Genomic DNA, 16,781 nt, shown 5'->3' on the forward strand with positions numbered 1-16,781 from the left:
TGTTTTTTTTCGTACATACCGTTTTATCGCTATTTTTCACCCCGGCTCCCGGGTAGTGAATCCCGTGGGAGTGGGCGTTCCTATTCACAGGCTAAGTGAATTGACGTGATGAGAAAAGCTTCCCACCGACTGCGAGTCGGCTCTATACGGCGCCTGCGCACCGACGTTCGGCTTCTTTCGGCAACTCGTGACGCGGCCGTATGCGCCGGTGGGAAGCTTTTCTCATCACGTCAATCACTTAGCCTGTGAATAGGAACGCCCACTCCCGCGGGATTCACTACCCAGGTGAAAAATAGCGATACAACGGTATGTACGAAAAAAAAAAAAAAAAAGATCAGCGTACTGTCAGTGTCAGAAGTCAGCTCAATGTAATGTTAGAATTTTTTTTTAGGGTGAACCCCCGCTTTAAGTACTTAAAACAAGATTAAACCCAAAAACAAGCATTTCTTATATTGGAGCTAACCAATTCCTGATCCCGCCAGTAATTCTGTTTTTTAGAAGCTCAAGCCCTCCAGCAGAATGTATCAGTTTACATGGATGAGACAAACCACTTAACACTGGCAGGGGTCATTAAAATAATCAGTTTGTATTTATTCATCCAAAAGAAGAAAAAAAACTGTTTGCTGTAACTCTTCATCAAGGTTGAACTGTATGTGGCTTCAGTTTGTTATTGTACAGTATTTAAATCTGTTGATACATTTAACACTATCCTACCCCAGACTGACAATGCTGCTTTCTGCTGTGCCTCCTGTGTCCCTTCATCCAAAGGGGGAGGGGGGGCTCTAATACAAGAGTTGTGTTACTGGCCAGATCACCCAGTGAAAACTGGTAATAAATACAAAGAAAAGGAATACAGCCACAACATCTAATAATTGGTAAGCTTTAGAGCTGCACGAATAATTGAAGCGATTCTACTCCCTTCCAGATCTTAAAAATGATTTCCTCGATTCTATGTAACAAGTTCTCTGCTCACATCTGACAGCTGCCAAAAAAAAATCCAGGCAGCCTGCCAAGTTTATATCAACATTGGAGAAAGGAGAAACAAGGAGAAACATTGCATCTCTTGGTACTTTTAGATCAAAGCGATGAACTTCGGTCTGTAGATGAGGTCAGTTTAACCACTTAAAGTCTGACACTTGTTGCTTACAAGTCAAAATCATATTTTTTTGCTATAGAATTAATTGGAACACCCAAATATTTTTTATATATATATATACACCGTATTTATCTGCGTATAACACGCACAGGCGTATAACACGCACCCTAATTTTAAGAGGGAAGTTTCAAGAAAAAAACTTCCACAGCCCCCTACGTATAACACACAGGCACAGTTTACCCTCTATTTTCAGGGTTAAAAAGAGAGTGTTATACGCCAATAAATACAGTATATATAATTTTTAGCAGAGACCCTAGAGAATAAAATTGTGGTTGTTGAAATATTTTATGTCACACTCTATTTGCGCAGCGTTCTTTTAAACGCAATTGTTGAGGAGAAAATACACTTTAATGAATTAAAAAGAAACTAACTGGTAAAGTTAGCCCATTTTTTTTGTCTAATGTGAAAGATGATGTTACGCTGCGAGAATCGTGAGATAATCGTGATCTTTATTCTAAGCAAAAATATTGTGATTCCCATTTTAGCCAGAATCGTGCAGCTCTAGTAAGCTGCAATATATTACATTTTTGGTTTTGGGTTTAAAGTCATTGTAAAGTATCATTTTTTCAATAAAAATAATAAACATATTATACTAACCTGCTCTGTTGCAGTTGGATTTGCACAGAGAAGCCCAGATCTCCTCTTCTGGGGTCCCTCTTCTGTGTTCCTGGCCCCTCCCTCCTGTCAAGTGCCCCCACAGCAAGCAGCCAAGTCATAGCTCCCTGTGTCCCTGGTTCGGGCCCCACCCCTTCTCTCTCCTGATTGGCTGACAGAATTTAATTGACAGCAGCAGAAGCCAATGGCACCGCTGCTGTGTCTCAGCCAATCGGGAGGAGAGTCCCGGATGGCTGAGGCACTTGTGGACATCACTGGAGAGAGATGAGGCTCAGGTAAGTATTAGGGGGTGGCTGATGTACAATACACAGAAGGTTTTTATCTTAATGCATGAAATGCATTAAGATAAAAAACCTTCTGACTTTGCAACCACTTTAATATCCCTTTAACCACTTGCCAACTGCGCTATAGCTGAATGATGGCTACAGTGCGGCTGGCTAGTTCTGGGAGGCCATTATATGCGCCCAGGGCACATGCGGTGCGCTCTGTGATCACAGTGTACCCCGGGATTGAGGTAAAGAGCCAATAAGCGGCTCTTTACGCCATGATCAGCTTTGACCACAGCCGGTTTCAGCACTCCTTTCCTCATGCTGACAGTGTGAGGAAGGGAGAAGGGAGCCAATAACAGGCTTCTGTAAAAGGGATTATTATTGCAGTCCCATCAGTGCCCACCAGTGCTGCCAATTTGTGTCTCCTCATCAGTGTCGCCTAACAGTGCCACCTATCACTGCACACCGGTGCCGCCTCATCAGTGCGGCCTATTAATGCCAATCACTGCCGCCTCATCAGTACCCATCAGTGCAGCCTATCAATGCCCATCACTGCTACCTCATCAGTGCCCATCAGTACAGCCTCATCAGCGCACATCAGTGAAGGAAAAAAGTTGCAAAATTTTATAACAAACAATTTTTATTCATTTATTTAAAAAAAAAAAAACTAGTGGTAATTAAATACCACAAAAAGAAAGCTTTATTTGTGTGACAGTGCTGCATGACCGCTCAGTTGTCATTCAAAGTGTGAGAAAGCTGAAAATGGGCCTGGGCGGGAAAGGGGGCAAAAGTGCCCTGTAGGCAAGTGGTTAAGCCTCTTCCGCCTTCAGAAGCCACTGTCCCCATGATTAAGCCCTGCTGTGGGTGAAACATGTTGGGAGCATGGCCTTGGGTGGGAGTGTCATTGCACTAAACTGAATTTAGCTAGTCTGGCTAAATTCTGGGAGTGGGCTATGAATACACTTTGTAGACCCCACTCCGCGATCTTTTTAGACGATTTTAACATTTGGTCTGAAGACCACAGTATCAATGAAGTGAGAGATTTTTTTCACTCCTGTGATGAGATTGGACTGTTGTTTTTAACAACGGGGCCCACCCATCAGTCTGGCCATGCTTTACACTTGGTTCTTCATAGAGAAATAAGTCTTAATTTCATGGCCACTTTGACTAGTCCATGGACAGACCATTTTGCTGTGTCATTTACTAGTTTATACTTATTAAAGGAAAAAATGTCCACCTCTATAATGAAGGACTGTTCCTTCAGAAACTTTAGGGAATTCCCACAAGAAAGGTTTAACTCTTTACTGGAGAGGGAGCTGGTCTCCACTCCGGAATCTGATGTAGAGACTGTGTTCAGGGCTATTCATAATGGTATTGTGGGGGCCCTGGACATAGTGGCACCCTTCAAACAGAAAAAAAAGAAGGTAGGTAGGGCTTTTAGCTCTGCCCCATGGTATACCGAGGCTCGGCCTCGTACAGACGACCGGATCTATCCGCTGGGATTGATCCGCGGATCAGTTCCAGCGGACACATCCGGTCGTCTGTACGGCCTAGCGGATATTTTTCCGTGGATTAAAATCCGGCCGATCGATTTCAAGCGGATAGAAATTTCTTAGCATGCTAAGAAATCTATCCGCTTGAATCGTGTCCAGCGGATTGATCCGGTCGTCTGTACAGACTCACCGGATCAATCCATCCGCTCCCATCCCTCGCATGCGTCGTAATGATTCGACGCATGCGTGGAAGTAGTTACCTTCCAGCGTCGCGCACGTCGCCGCGTCATCATCGCGGCGACGGCGCGACACGTCACCGCGGATGTATTCCGCGCGGATTTAGATTTGATGGTGAGTACAGCCATCAGATCCAAATCCGCCAGAGGATGTATCCGCTGGAAATGGTCCGGCGGACCGTTTCCAGCGGATATCCTCTGGTGTGTACGGGGCCTTAGGGTGCAGCGGAGAGAGTGGAGAGCTTTGGAACGGGTGTGGAGAAAGAATCCCTCGCCGGATTCAAAGATGTTATGGAAATCCCATATGGGGCTTTATAAGAACACCATCCTGCTCACAAAGAAAACTTTTGTGGCAGCGAGGGTGGAGAAAGCCAACAATAATGGAAAGGAACTTTTTAGAATTGTCCAGGAGGGCACTTCACTTAGAAGCGGAGGTTTCCTCCCAGACAGCCCAAATGTTTGCCGATTTTTTTTGTCGGGAAGATAGAAAAAATACATCTTGGCCTAAAAAGATCAGCAGAGTTGAATGGTCGATTAAATGCCCCAATTCAGTCTGATATAAAGCCAGCTTTACTTGACCACCCTCAGTTCTTTTTTAAAGATGTGACAGCGGACTTTGTCCTGGGACTTATTTCCCAGGCCAAGGAATCTGCGCCCCCGAGTGACCCCTGCCCCGGTAATACTTTTAAAGGGGCCAAACTAGTTCTGGCTCCCTACCTCACTAAACGTATTAATCTTTCATTTTTAGAAGGCATGGTCCACTCTTTTTTTAAGAAGGCTGGCTCTGACCCGCTGGACCCCAATAAATCCAGGCCCATTGCAGGTCTTGCTTTCCAGGCTAAAATCGCCGAGAAGGTAGTCTGCGGTCAGCTTCAAGCCCATGTGGAGGAGTTTGACCTACTGGACGGGTGTCAATCCAGGTTCCGTCCCAAACATGGGACGGAGGCGGCCTTGGTCGATGTTTTGGACAACCTACTGGTGGATGCGGATGGGGGTTTTCACTCCATCTTGGTCCTTTTAGATCTGTCCGCAGCATTCGACACAGAGACCATCAAATCCTTCTTTCGAGACTACGGGAGGTGGCAACCAGGTAAGCGATCCAGCCTTGGCTTGGTTCGCTTCGTTTTTTGGAGGATAGGGAGTTTAGGGTGAAGATGGGGAATCACTATTTCGACCCTAAAAAGGTGACTTGTGGTGTTCCCCAAGGTTCTCAGCTCTCCCCCCTCCTATTTAACATCTACCTTTGCCCTCTCCTTGCCTTGATGGCGGGGATGGGACTCCGTTTTCAGTGGTATGCTGAAGACACCCAACTCTTTTCCAGAATTTCTCTCCTGAGGCTGAGGCTAGGTTGATTGATGGATTGGACGCCATCAAAAGATGGATGGGGCTCAATTTCCTTCAGCTCAACCAGGCCAAAACAGAGGTGCTGCGGTCCGGCAACATTCCGGGAGAGGTTCGGGTGTTATCATGGCCTGACGAAGGTGGAGAGTTCCCTAAATCTGCATCTACGGTGAGGACGCTGGGTGTCCACATTGATGAGGGCCTAACCCTGGGACCAAGCGTGGACCAGGTGGTCAAAACTTGCCACTTTAAAATGTGGCTGCTTCACCGCTTTCTGCCCTATCTGACTGATCAGGCCAGGATCGCTGTGGTGCGCGCTCTCATTCTTCCACATCTGGACTACTGTAACGGACTGCTGGCTGGTTTACCTTATTACCAGATCAAACGCCTACAGAAAGTCCAGAATCAAGCGGTAAGGTTAGCCCTCAATCTGAGAGGCCACTGCCCGACCTCTGGGCACCGGATCAGATTCAAGGTTTTAATCTTAGTTTTTAAGGCGTTCAATAAATTAGGTCCTACTTACCTCCAGGCGAAATTGACAAGACATCTCACTGGCCGTTCATTGAGAGCGGCCACTCAATTCCGCATGGAGGTCCCAAAGTTTAGATTAAAAAAGTGGGGGGGCAGACCATTCTCGAGGGTTGAGACCTAGAGAGTGGAACCTCCTGCCGTTGGCTCTCAGGTAGACCTCAAACCTGCTCCAGTTCCGGAAGGGACTGAAAACCCTTCTGTGTACTGAGGCTGGGTAGATGGCTGTGCGACAGGGGGTGGAAACTGACTGGGTGACAGGGGTTCTTTTTCTTCTCAGGTCTCTTTTACTGTTTTTTTTTTATTTTTATCTGATTTATGCTATTGCTTTTTAATATTTTAATGTTTTTCTGTTTTAACGGCTTTGCTGTCTGTGATTTTATTGTTGTTATCGTATGTACGGCGAATGGCACCTGGTCCCGTCGCCGGGTAGCGTTTTGATACTTATGTGATTTAACGCTTAACAAAAATATTCAATAATCAATAATTAAAAACAAATCCTTGGCTGGAGTTGAACATTTTTTTGTGCGGCCTATTTTTTGGAAATGTGAAATACAAAAATAAAATAACGTATGTCCTTATAACAGGCCATGCTGATCCTTTGCCTTCGTACACCAGCTGAGCAGTAAAGCATCCTGGGAAATGGGTTTATCACCAGCGCTGGGTGTGTGTGATGCTGCACTAAATGGTACAAGGAGTTAATGAAGAAAGCTGTGACTTAGCAGGTTATGACGTGTCTGTACACACAGATGTAATGACACAAGGAAATATTCTATGCTAATCCCGAGACGGACGCCCCCTCTGGGGACGGTGACAACCAAATAACAGCTATTTGTGAGATCACAGCTGTGGAAAGTGAGATGTGGGAGCAGAGCGTCAAGACGCCTCCTCTGGTATGGAGCTGCTGTGTGCGCCTGCGTCCCCGGTAGTCATTCTCCTCTTACAGGGATACGTGTATTGTAGTTTGCAGATAACTTACTTTCTAAATTTATCATGAATAATACTATCAAAAATTACATTTAATTTTTTTATGATTCAAGTAAATACAAAATGTTTCATGTTAATACAGCAGGGTGCAGTGCTAATCTTCTTTTCACCTATGCATCTTCATCTACTTATAGCTTGTTGGAAAAAGGCATTCTGTTTACGGTGTTCATAGCTCAAGCTGTCATTTATACACAGATCAGGATGACTCATGACAGGGACACATCTCTTATCAGATGGCTCTGTGTAAGTTTTCGGTTAGACCAGGGGTCTCCAGACTTTCCAGACAAAGGGTCAGTTTACTGTTCTTCAGATTTTTAAGAAGGTTGGAGGACTGTGGTCAGTAGGAGTAGAAAATGCCCTGGTCTTGGTGGCCAGCAAGAATAAACAGTGTCTGTGGTCAGTAAGAGGAGGTGTCAGTGGCAGGAATGGCGCCCCTCATTGGTGTCAGTGACAGGAATTGCGCCCCATCATTGGTGTCAGTGGCAGGAATTGCGCCCCATCATTGGTGGCAGGAATGGCGCTCCAACATTGGTCTCAGTGGCAGAAATAGTCACCCATCATTGGTGTCAGTAGGAGGAATAGTGCCCCATCATTGGTATTAGTGGGAGGAATAGTGTCCCATCATTGGTATTAGTGGGAAGAATAGTGTCCCATCATTGGTGTCAGTGGGATTAATAGTGTCCCATCATTGGTGTCAGTGGGAGGAATAGTGTCCCATCATTGGTGTCAGTGGCAGGAATAGTGTGCCATCATTGTTATCTGTTGGAAAAATAGTGCCCTATCATTGGTGTCAGTGGGAGGAATAATGCCCCATCATTGGTGTCAATGGGAGGAATAGTGTCCCATCATTGGTATCAGTGGGAGGAATAGCGCCCCATCATTGGTATCAGTGGGAGGAATAGTGTCCCATCATTGGTGTCAGTGGGAGGAATAGTGTCCCATCATTGGTGTCAGTGGGAGGAATAGTGTCCCATCATTGGTGTCAGTGGCAGGAATAGGGGCACAGCATTGGTGTCAATGGGAGGAATAGTGTCCTATAATTGATTGCTGATAGTGGGGGGGATAATGCCCCAAGGACCGGATAAAAACAAGCAAAGGGCCACAGTTTGGAGACCACTGCTCATTACACTGGAATAAATGTAATTTCCGATTTCTGGGATTCTTGAATAATTTCTTTCTTCTTTATGTTTAGGAGAACGGAGGAAAAGTCTGCAAAAAAGACAAAACAAAGCAAATAACAGCCAATAGTTCGCAAGAAACAACTTCCAACTGGTGCTTTTTTTTTCTAGAAGAGACAAAAACGATTTGCACAACTTCTGGATTTGAATCCTTTGGATTTTAAGCAAATTCTCCTGTGGATTGCCTTACGTCTGGGCAAGTGATCTTCCCCCCGCAGAATAGCCCCTAGCTGTCTGGTTCCTGGAGCGCTAGCTCTTCTTCCTCCCTAGGACGTTGGTTTTACGGGAAACACTTCCAATGATGCCGTCCAATGGCACCATTCTCAACACCAGCAGCCCCAGCCCGGAGCCAGACCTCCTCCAAACGCACAAGGTAAGAGACACATTTTACTGTGGGCCATCCATGTTGTGGTGTAGAGGGTGCGTTGTGGTGTAGAGGGTACGTTGTGGTGTAGAGGGTACGTTGTGGTGTAGAGGGTACGGTGTGGTGTAGAGGGTACGGTGTGGTGTAGAGGGTACGGTGTGGTGTAGAGGGTATGTTGCGGTGTAGAGGGTACGTTAAGGTGTAGAGGGTACGGTGTGGTGTAGAGGGTATGGTGTGGTGTAGAGGATACGTTGTGGTGTAGAGGGTACGTTGTGGTGTAGAGGGTACGGTGTGGTGTAGAGGGTACATTGTGGTGTAGAGGGTACGTTGTGGTGTAGAGGGTACGTTGTGGTGTAGAGGGTACGTTGTGGTGTAGAGGGTACGTTGTGGTGTAGAGGGTACGTTGTGGTGTAGAGGGTACGGTGTGGTGTAGAGGGTACGGTGTGGTGTAGAGGGTACGTTGTGGTGTAGAGGGTACGTTGTGGTGTAGAGGGTACGTTGTGGTGTAGAGGGTACGGTGTGGTGTAGAGGGTACGGTGTGGTGTAGAGGGTACGTTGTGGTGTAGAGGGTACGTTGTGGTGTAGAGGGTACGGTGTGGTGTAGAGGTTACGTTGTGGTGTAGAGGGTACGTTGTGGTGTAGAGGGTACGTTGTGGTGTAGAGGGTACGTTGTGGTGTAGAGGGTACGGTGGGGTGTAGAGGGTACGTTGTGGTGTAGAGGGTACGTTGTGGTGTAGAGGGTACGTTGTGGTGTAGAGGGTACAGTGGGGTGTAGAGGGTACGTTGTGGTGTAGAGGGTACGGTGTGGTGTAAAGGGTACGTTGTGGTGTAGAGGGTACGTTGTGGTGTAGAGGGTATGGTGTAGTGTAGAGGGTACGTTGTGGTGTAGAGGGTACGTTGTGGTGTAGAGGGTACGTTGTGGTGTAGAGGGTACGGTGTAGTGTAGAGGGTACGTTGTGGTGTAGAGGGTACGGTGTGGTGTAGAGGGTACGGTGTGGTGTAGAGGGTACGTTGTGGTGTAGAGGGTACGTTGTGAAATTAATTTGGAAAAAGATTTGACGTGAATCCCAATCCAAGTTCGGCAAACTGTCCAATGTGTTTTGTATTGGCGTCATACAAGATTCTCATGGTGGAAGTAATATTTGTGATGGTCATCTCATTTTATGCTGTGAAGTATATTTTGTGATGAGTGTTTTAACATCGTTACATGATAGTTTATGTTTTTTTTTTTTTTTTTTTTGAGATGTGCAAAGACAGATCACACAAACACTTGTAGGAAAAATCAAACCATATCTAACATTTGTAAAGAAAAAGGTATATATGTGTGAGCATATGTTACTGCGCTGATCTTATAAATATAAATATAATACCAGTGAATTAAGTGATTTACCTTTATCAACCAATATGCATGCCCAATTTGAAAAAAATATATGAATTAAATAAATAAATAGATGAATAAATAAGTAAATCAAATAGCAATATGCAATAATCAATATGCACTAAACCATTCAATGTGCAATAATCAATAAACACCAAAGGAAAATGCTCCAACCCAATAGTCCAACAATTATGTAACATATATTCCGCTCTCCTTGTTGTTCCGCCGGCGTGCGCTCCACGCCTCGGTATCAGAGGGGCTTCCTGATGACGCAACTTTGTCTTGCGAAACGCGTAGAGGCTTCTGGGTAAGCGGAACTACGTCACACGAACACCTCTGCATACTGAACCGCTCTGATACCGAGGTGTGGAGCGCACGCCGGTGGAACAACAAGGAGAGCGGTAACGCTGGACAGACTAGTGTCGGACTAGGAGTGGGGAGGAGCGGTATACACAACACTCCAAAGATGCGGCTAGCAGGACTTTTTTTACCATCCTGCTAGCGCACCGCTCCAGTGTAAAAGCCCTCTGGGCTTTCACACTGGAGCGGTGTGCTAGCAGGACGGTAAAAAAAGTCCTGCTAGCCGCATCTTTGGAGCGGTGTGTATGCCGCTCCTCCATCACTCCTGCCCATTGAAATTAATGGGACACCGCAGCAAAGTGCCTCTGCAGAAGCGCTTTGCGGTGGTTTTTAACCCCTTCTCGGTCGCTAACGGGGGGTAAAACTGCACCGCTAGCAGCCGAATAGCGCCACGGAATTGGCGGTAAAGCGCCGCTAAAAAATAGCGGCACTTTACTGCCGAAGCACCTCCCGCCCCAGTGTGAAAGGGGCCTAAGAATAATCATATCGGCTGTTCCGCCGCTTGTTCGTTCTTATAGGTGGCGAGAGGGGACATCCCCCTTCTCCCGTTACCCTTCGGTGCTTCTCCCGGCTCACCCCTGCCATCGGCGAACCGGAGAAGGAACTGACCGGCCCCGGATGCTGACCATAGAGATTTGCGGTAGGCCAGATGGTCCCCGGAGTCCCTATGGTGGTTCCGAGGTCGGGCGCGATGTTGACATCCCGCCTGGCCTCTGCATTTGAAGAAATTCAGGCTTCAATCCCAGCCTAGAGGTGAGATGTGGGGACTTATTGACCCTATAGCTCACTGTAAAGGGGACCTGTCATGCACTATTACAAGGGATGTTTACATTCCTTGTAATAGGAAAAATAGAGATCAAAAAATGTAAAAGTACCGAAGTTTGGCGCCATTCCACGAGTGTGTGCAATTTTGAAGTGTGACATGTTAGGTATGTATTTACTCCGCGTAACATCATCTTTCACATTTGTAAAAAAAAAAAATAATCCATGAAATGCGTATAAAAAAAATTGTTGTGCAAATACCAAGCGAGACCGCCATCTTATTCTCTAGGGTGTCTGTTAAAAAACGTATATAATGTTTGGGGGTTCTGTGTAATTTTCTAGCAGATTTTTACATGTAAGAGAGAAGTGTCAGAATTGGCCTGGGTGGCAAGTGGTTAAGAAATTATGGAAAGAGACATAGCTGCGCTGTGATGAATAATAAAGGTAAAAAAAACTATTGGGAGTAGTATAACATGTATAAATATGTATAAAAAGAACCAATAGCAAATATGTGAATGACAGATGTGTGAAAAAAATGTAACAAAACTCTATTTGCAATAAGTCCACAAAAAAATCTTCATAAGTGATACTGATCCACCACCGAAAGTGAAAACACCATAAGAAATGCGCGCTTACCGAATGGCAAGCAAAGATAGCTTGTGACTGAAACCCCAGCCCGGACCTTTAAATCGTAGATTGTAGTAACCGCCAATGGTAATCAAAGGAAACCCCAGATGATTGATGTCACCCAAACAGATGAGGTACCGGAAAGGAATAAAGACTCACCATAGTGAATTTCCGTAAATAAATAAAATTGAATAAAGGTAAAAAACTTACAAGCACAGAAGTGTATGCAGCATGTAAAAGAAGCTGGTCGGCTAAGCGAACGCCTGTCCACTCGGACTGTAACGCGATGACATCGTTACATCTTCTCCTCCCGACACGTGTTTCGTCACACAAATGACGTCGTCTGGGGCACGTTTGGTTAAAAAAATTATAGATAAAGAATAAAGATTAAAAAATGAAACAATGTTAGAAAATGTAACAATACTTAACAATAGGTAGAATGTCTGCTTACTGATGCAGATATACTGCTGAAGAAAGAATCACAGACAAACAAAATCTCCTGCGCTCAAAAGTGGTGCGACGGCAGTGGAAATAGCTTAGAATTTCTATGGCTCCCGGTAGATGCACAGGCCTTTCTGCCCTCCAAGGGTCAGGGTACACCCAATGGAAACACTATAAAAGAACGAAAAGTGAGCGCACCAACCTTGCGCATTACCCACGTGGTATTTATTGAAATCAAAAATAAGTAAACATACTCACAAACAAGTGGATAATAAAAGCATATCAATGTCTACAATAGACACAGAGCAACCAGGTCACCAGGACCGTGTTCAGCACGCCGGAGAACCTTCCAGATGACTGACGTGTTTCAAGGGGAGAGCCCCTCTTCCTCAGAGCCCATCTGCGATGCTGCATTGCCACATTGATATAGCAAATAGGTCTCATCACATGATCTGAAGACCCGTCCCATTAGTGGGTGGAGATGAGAGTGGCTTGTTCTCTGACCACTCCCATCGCCACTCACTAATGGGTGTTGTTTACCAACACAGAACTCTCTGTGTTGATAAACAACACAGAGCTCTCTACACTGACAAGCGATCTTGATTTTTTTTTTTCTTGCAAAACAGGGAAAAAATAGCAAGATCGCTTACTAAAAGCAGTGCATATCATACACAATACACATTGTTAGGTTCACATTAACCCCCCTTCCATGCCAATGTCATTAGTACAGTGAAAGTGTAAAATATTAACACTGATCACTGTATTAGCGCTACTGGTGAGGATGTCAGTGGCAGTTAGTGTACCCCCCAACCAGTGTCCATTAGTGCCAGTTTGTCTGCTGCTACACTATCACAGTCCCACCATAACTTGCTCATCGCCACAATTACAAGTATAAAAAAAATACATAAATACATTTTTTTTTTTTTTTTACTATAGTTTTTAGATGCTATAACTGTGAGGCCTCGTACACACGACCGAGTTTCGGTGTACATTTTTCGGCGAGGAAACTGTCGAGGAACTTGACGAGCCAAAAAGAAAGCATGTTCTCTTTTTCCTCGACGGGAATGGAGAAAATTGGCTTGTCGAGTTCCTCGACAGCCTAACAAGAACTCGACGAGGAAAACGATGTGTTTTGCCCGCCGAGTTCCTCGGTCGTGTGTACGAGGCTTCACACAAACTACCTATTGGGATTTTTTTTACCAAAGACATTTAGGACAAAATGTATTCTGCTACACTAGGAAGAAATTGGATTTTTCAAATGTTTTTATTGGATATGTTTTATAACAGAAAGTAAAAAAAATGTTTTTTTAGTCTTTTTTTCATTTTTTATAATAATAAAAAAAAAAAACAGTGGTGATTAAATATCACCAGAGGAAAGCTCTATGTGATTTTTTTTTTACAAATTTCGTTTGCATACAGCGTTGCATGACCAGTTAAAGGTATGTAGTGCTGAATAGCAAAAAATGGCCTGGTCATGAAGGGGGTACAGTCTTCTGTAGGTCAAGTGGATATAGATATTTCAAGGGTCCCTGCTTGTTTTCTATGGCAGATGATCAGGGTAGACACGTGCTTATGGCAGTTCTATTAGAGGACTGCTTTATTCCAATTTTGGTTGTGGTATATACAGGACTAGTGGGTAAGTAATGACCAAAAGGAACTGTTTGAAAAGTGATATCGCCTTTTAAGGAAGATGGAACACATCCCTGACAGGACTTGGTGGGCTTGGCCAGATGGTCAGTTTGCAATTACATTCCTTCAGCATAAGATCAGCTAAGGTAACCATCCTTATATGTCCTTGTATGGCCTCTTACCAAGGTTTTGGAGGTATTCTTATGCCGCGTACACACGACCGTTTTTCACGACGAGAAAAATCCAATTTTTAAATCTGGTCGTTACAAACGGTCATGTGTAGGCTCCAGAGCATTTTTCTCAACGAGAAAAATGGCCATTAAAAATGTAGAACATGCTCTATTGCTGCGTACACACGACCGTTTTTAATGTCATAGAAAAAACAAAGTTTTTCTCGACGTGATTCTTGTCAAGCCTGCCGTGCATACACACATTCGTGAAAAATAAAAATGTTTGTGCAAAGTGCGGTGACGTACAATACGTACGACGGCACTATAAAGGGGAAGTTCCATTCGGATGGTGCCACCCTTTGGGCTGCTTTTGCTAATTTCGTGTTAGTAAAAGTTTGGTGAGAGGCGCTTTTCAGTCTTCGTGCTTTTCAGTCTGTCAGGCCTCGTACACACGGCCGAGTTTCTCGGCAAAAACCAGCAAGAAACTTGCTGTTTTTTTTTTTTTGCTGAGGAAACCGGTCGTGTGTACATTTTTCGACGAGTTAAAGCCTACACACGATCGTAAAAAACGATGCGAAAAATTAGAGCATGTTCTAAATTTTTAATGCCCATTTTTCACGTCGAGAAAAATGCTCTGGAGCCTACACACGATAGTTTTTAATGACCAATTTAAAAAATTGCATTTTTCACATCATGAAAAATGGTTGTGTGTACGCGACATATTTTTTCTCGTCGTTTTTAACGTCTCGTTGGGAAAAACGGTCGTGTGTACGCCTTAACGACAAGTAAAAAAACGTGCATGCTCAGAAGCAAGTTATGAGACGGGAAATTAGCATAATCAGGCCAAAGGGTGGCGCCATTCGAATAGATCTTCCCCTTTATAGTGCCGTTGTACGTGTTGCACCTCACCGCGCTTTGCTTGAGCATTTTTTATCACGATCGTGTGTATGCAAGGCAGGCTTGACAGGAATCACGTCGAGAGAAATTTAGTTTTTTTCCATGACATGAAAAATGGACGTGTACGCGGCTTTATACATTAGTGAGCATTAAGCAACAATGGGAAGTCCATTTTTTTAATGTAAATAAAATGTGAAAATGTGCACCTTTATCTTTATTTATTTTTTATTGGCGAGCCAGCCATTGCAAATTTTGATAGTCTCTGCTTTGTAATGCCAGACTACTTTTGTGGCAACAGGTTCATTTTTTGTATTCATTCCTTTTTATGATGTGGAGTCTATCATTCATAGTGATTTTTTGTTGAGTCCATTAGATGGTACAGAACTTCCGTTCATGCAATCCAGCTGCTTTGTGGAGTTCAGATTTAGAGTGTAGAATATTCTTTTTGTGATTTGGAATAGGTTTTTATGGCACAGAATCTGTTTAGTTAATTCCATGATGAGGCGCTAGAATGATTTTGTGATGTTGTGTGTTTGTACATCAAGTGTCATTATTGCTCTAAGGCAGGGGTGAGCAAACATTTTGACTCGAGGGCCGCAATGGGTTCATATATTGGACCCAGGGGCCGGACCAAGAGTAGATGGACGGTGTGTATGTGTGTACATTACACAGGGGTAATATAACTGAGGAGGGCTATCGGAGACATAATACAGTGTTTCCCCGAAAATAAGACCGGGTCTTATATTAATTTTAGTCACAAAAAACACGCTAGGGCTTATTTTCAGGGTAGGGCTTATTTAAAAATTATGTGTCCTGTGTTCCCCTCAGGTTCCCCCCCCACCACCACCCCCCTAGGTCTTATTTTCGTGGTAGGGCTTATATTGCAGCCCACCCCGATAATCCAGCTAGGGCTTATTTAAAAATTCTGTGTCCTGTCTTCCCCTCAGGTTCCCCCCACCACCACCACCCCCTAGGTCTTATTTTCGGGGTAGGGCTTATATTGCAGCCCACCCCGATAATCCAGCTAGGGCTTATTTTCGGGGTAGGGTGTATTTTCGGGGAAACACGATACAGTTGTATATATATATAAGTTATATTACCCCCGTATATTGTCTGCTAGTAGTTTAGCCCTCCTCAGTTACATTACCTGGTCTATGTTTGATGGCATGGCACAGTAGCTGCGTTTGATGGAATGGCACAGTGGTGACATCTGATGGCACAGTGGCTGCGTTTGATGGCATGGCACAGTGGCTGCGTTTGATGGCATGGCACAGTGGTGACAATTGATGGCACAGTGGCTGCATTTGATGGCATGGCACAGTGGTGACAATTGATGGCACAGTGGCTGCGTTTGATGGCATGGCACAGTGGCTGCATTTGGCATGACACAGTGGTGACAATTGATGGCACAGTGATTGCTTTTGATGGCATGGCACAGTGGTGACAATTTATGGGCACGGTGGCTGCATTTGATGGGCACAGTGAGGCTGCATTTTTTTTTTTCGTTTGCGCCCCCCCCCCCCCCAAAATTTGAGCACCAGCCGCCACTGCCCCCTAAGTGCATTTGAAAAACTATATAATGGGTACATATATAAAAGTGGATATAAGAGTGGATATAAATTATGGTTTTAAAAAATGGTTTTAAATTAGTCTTTTTGGCCTCTCTTACCATATCCTGCTGTTCGTGCGCTGTGTGATCATGTAACCGCCGTGTTATCTGCAGCCTCCGGCCAGCTCCTTTCCTGTGTCTCCCCGTGGCAGTGACGTAGGTGGCACCGCCCTGTCAGAGGAATTCCCCAATCCCCCGGGGCAAGAGGCGGCCGGAGGCGGAGCGCCCGCAGCCTATCTCCGCTCTCTTTTTATATCGAAGCATAGGCCGCAAACCCGCGGCCTTAATTAGCGGCGATCGCGGCACACCGAGATCACGCGATCGTGGGTGGGGGGGATGTGCGGCCGACACTAACAGGATACCCCCAGCTCTGCTGCCCTGTTAGCTAGCGCTCCGCGGCCCGGATTAAAAGGTCCGCCGGGCCGGATTAAAAGGTCCGCCGGGCGGTATACGGCCCGTGGGCCGTAGTTTGCCCATTTTTGCTCTATGGAGTACATATCGTGATGATGGACTCAAGCAGTCTGCTGGAGAACGTTGTTTGGCTAGCAATCCTCTTTGTGGTGTGGAATCTATTTCTTTTTTTATACAATCTATTTTCTGGCATCAATATCCATGTTCTGTTGTGAGATCTGTTTTGTTCCCAGTGCTACAAAAGTTCAAAGTTATTTTACTGGTCTGATTCCTATCCTATTGTTTTACAGTTTGTTGGGTAAGATTCTGTTCTGTATCATCGTATAACAA

General features: G+C 44.9%; 1 protein-coding gene across 6 annotated transcripts in view; it reads left to right on the top strand.

Annotated features, from left to right (window-relative positions):
• LOC120936119 (DNA (cytosine-5)-methyltransferase 3A-like) overlaps positions 1-16,781 on the top strand; it is a 337,730-nt gene that overhangs the window by 65,088 nt on the left and 255,861 nt on the right. For all 6 annotated transcript variants that reach the window (XM_040348239.1, XM_040348244.1, XM_040348243.1 and 3 more), the window contains exon 2: positions 7,818-8,176. In XM_040348239.1, coding sequence (XP_040204173.1) covers positions 8,102-8,176 — 75 coding nt within the window. In that variant the 5' untranslated portion in view covers positions 7,818-8,101. The remainder of the gene's footprint in view (positions 1-7,817; positions 8,177-16,781) is intronic.

The sequence above is a fragment of the Rana temporaria genome, chromosome 4 (genome assembly GCF_905171775.1).
Source record: "Rana temporaria chromosome 4, aRanTem1.1, whole genome shotgun sequence".
Lineage (NCBI taxonomy): Eukaryota > Metazoa > Chordata > Amphibia > Anura > Ranidae > Rana > Rana temporaria.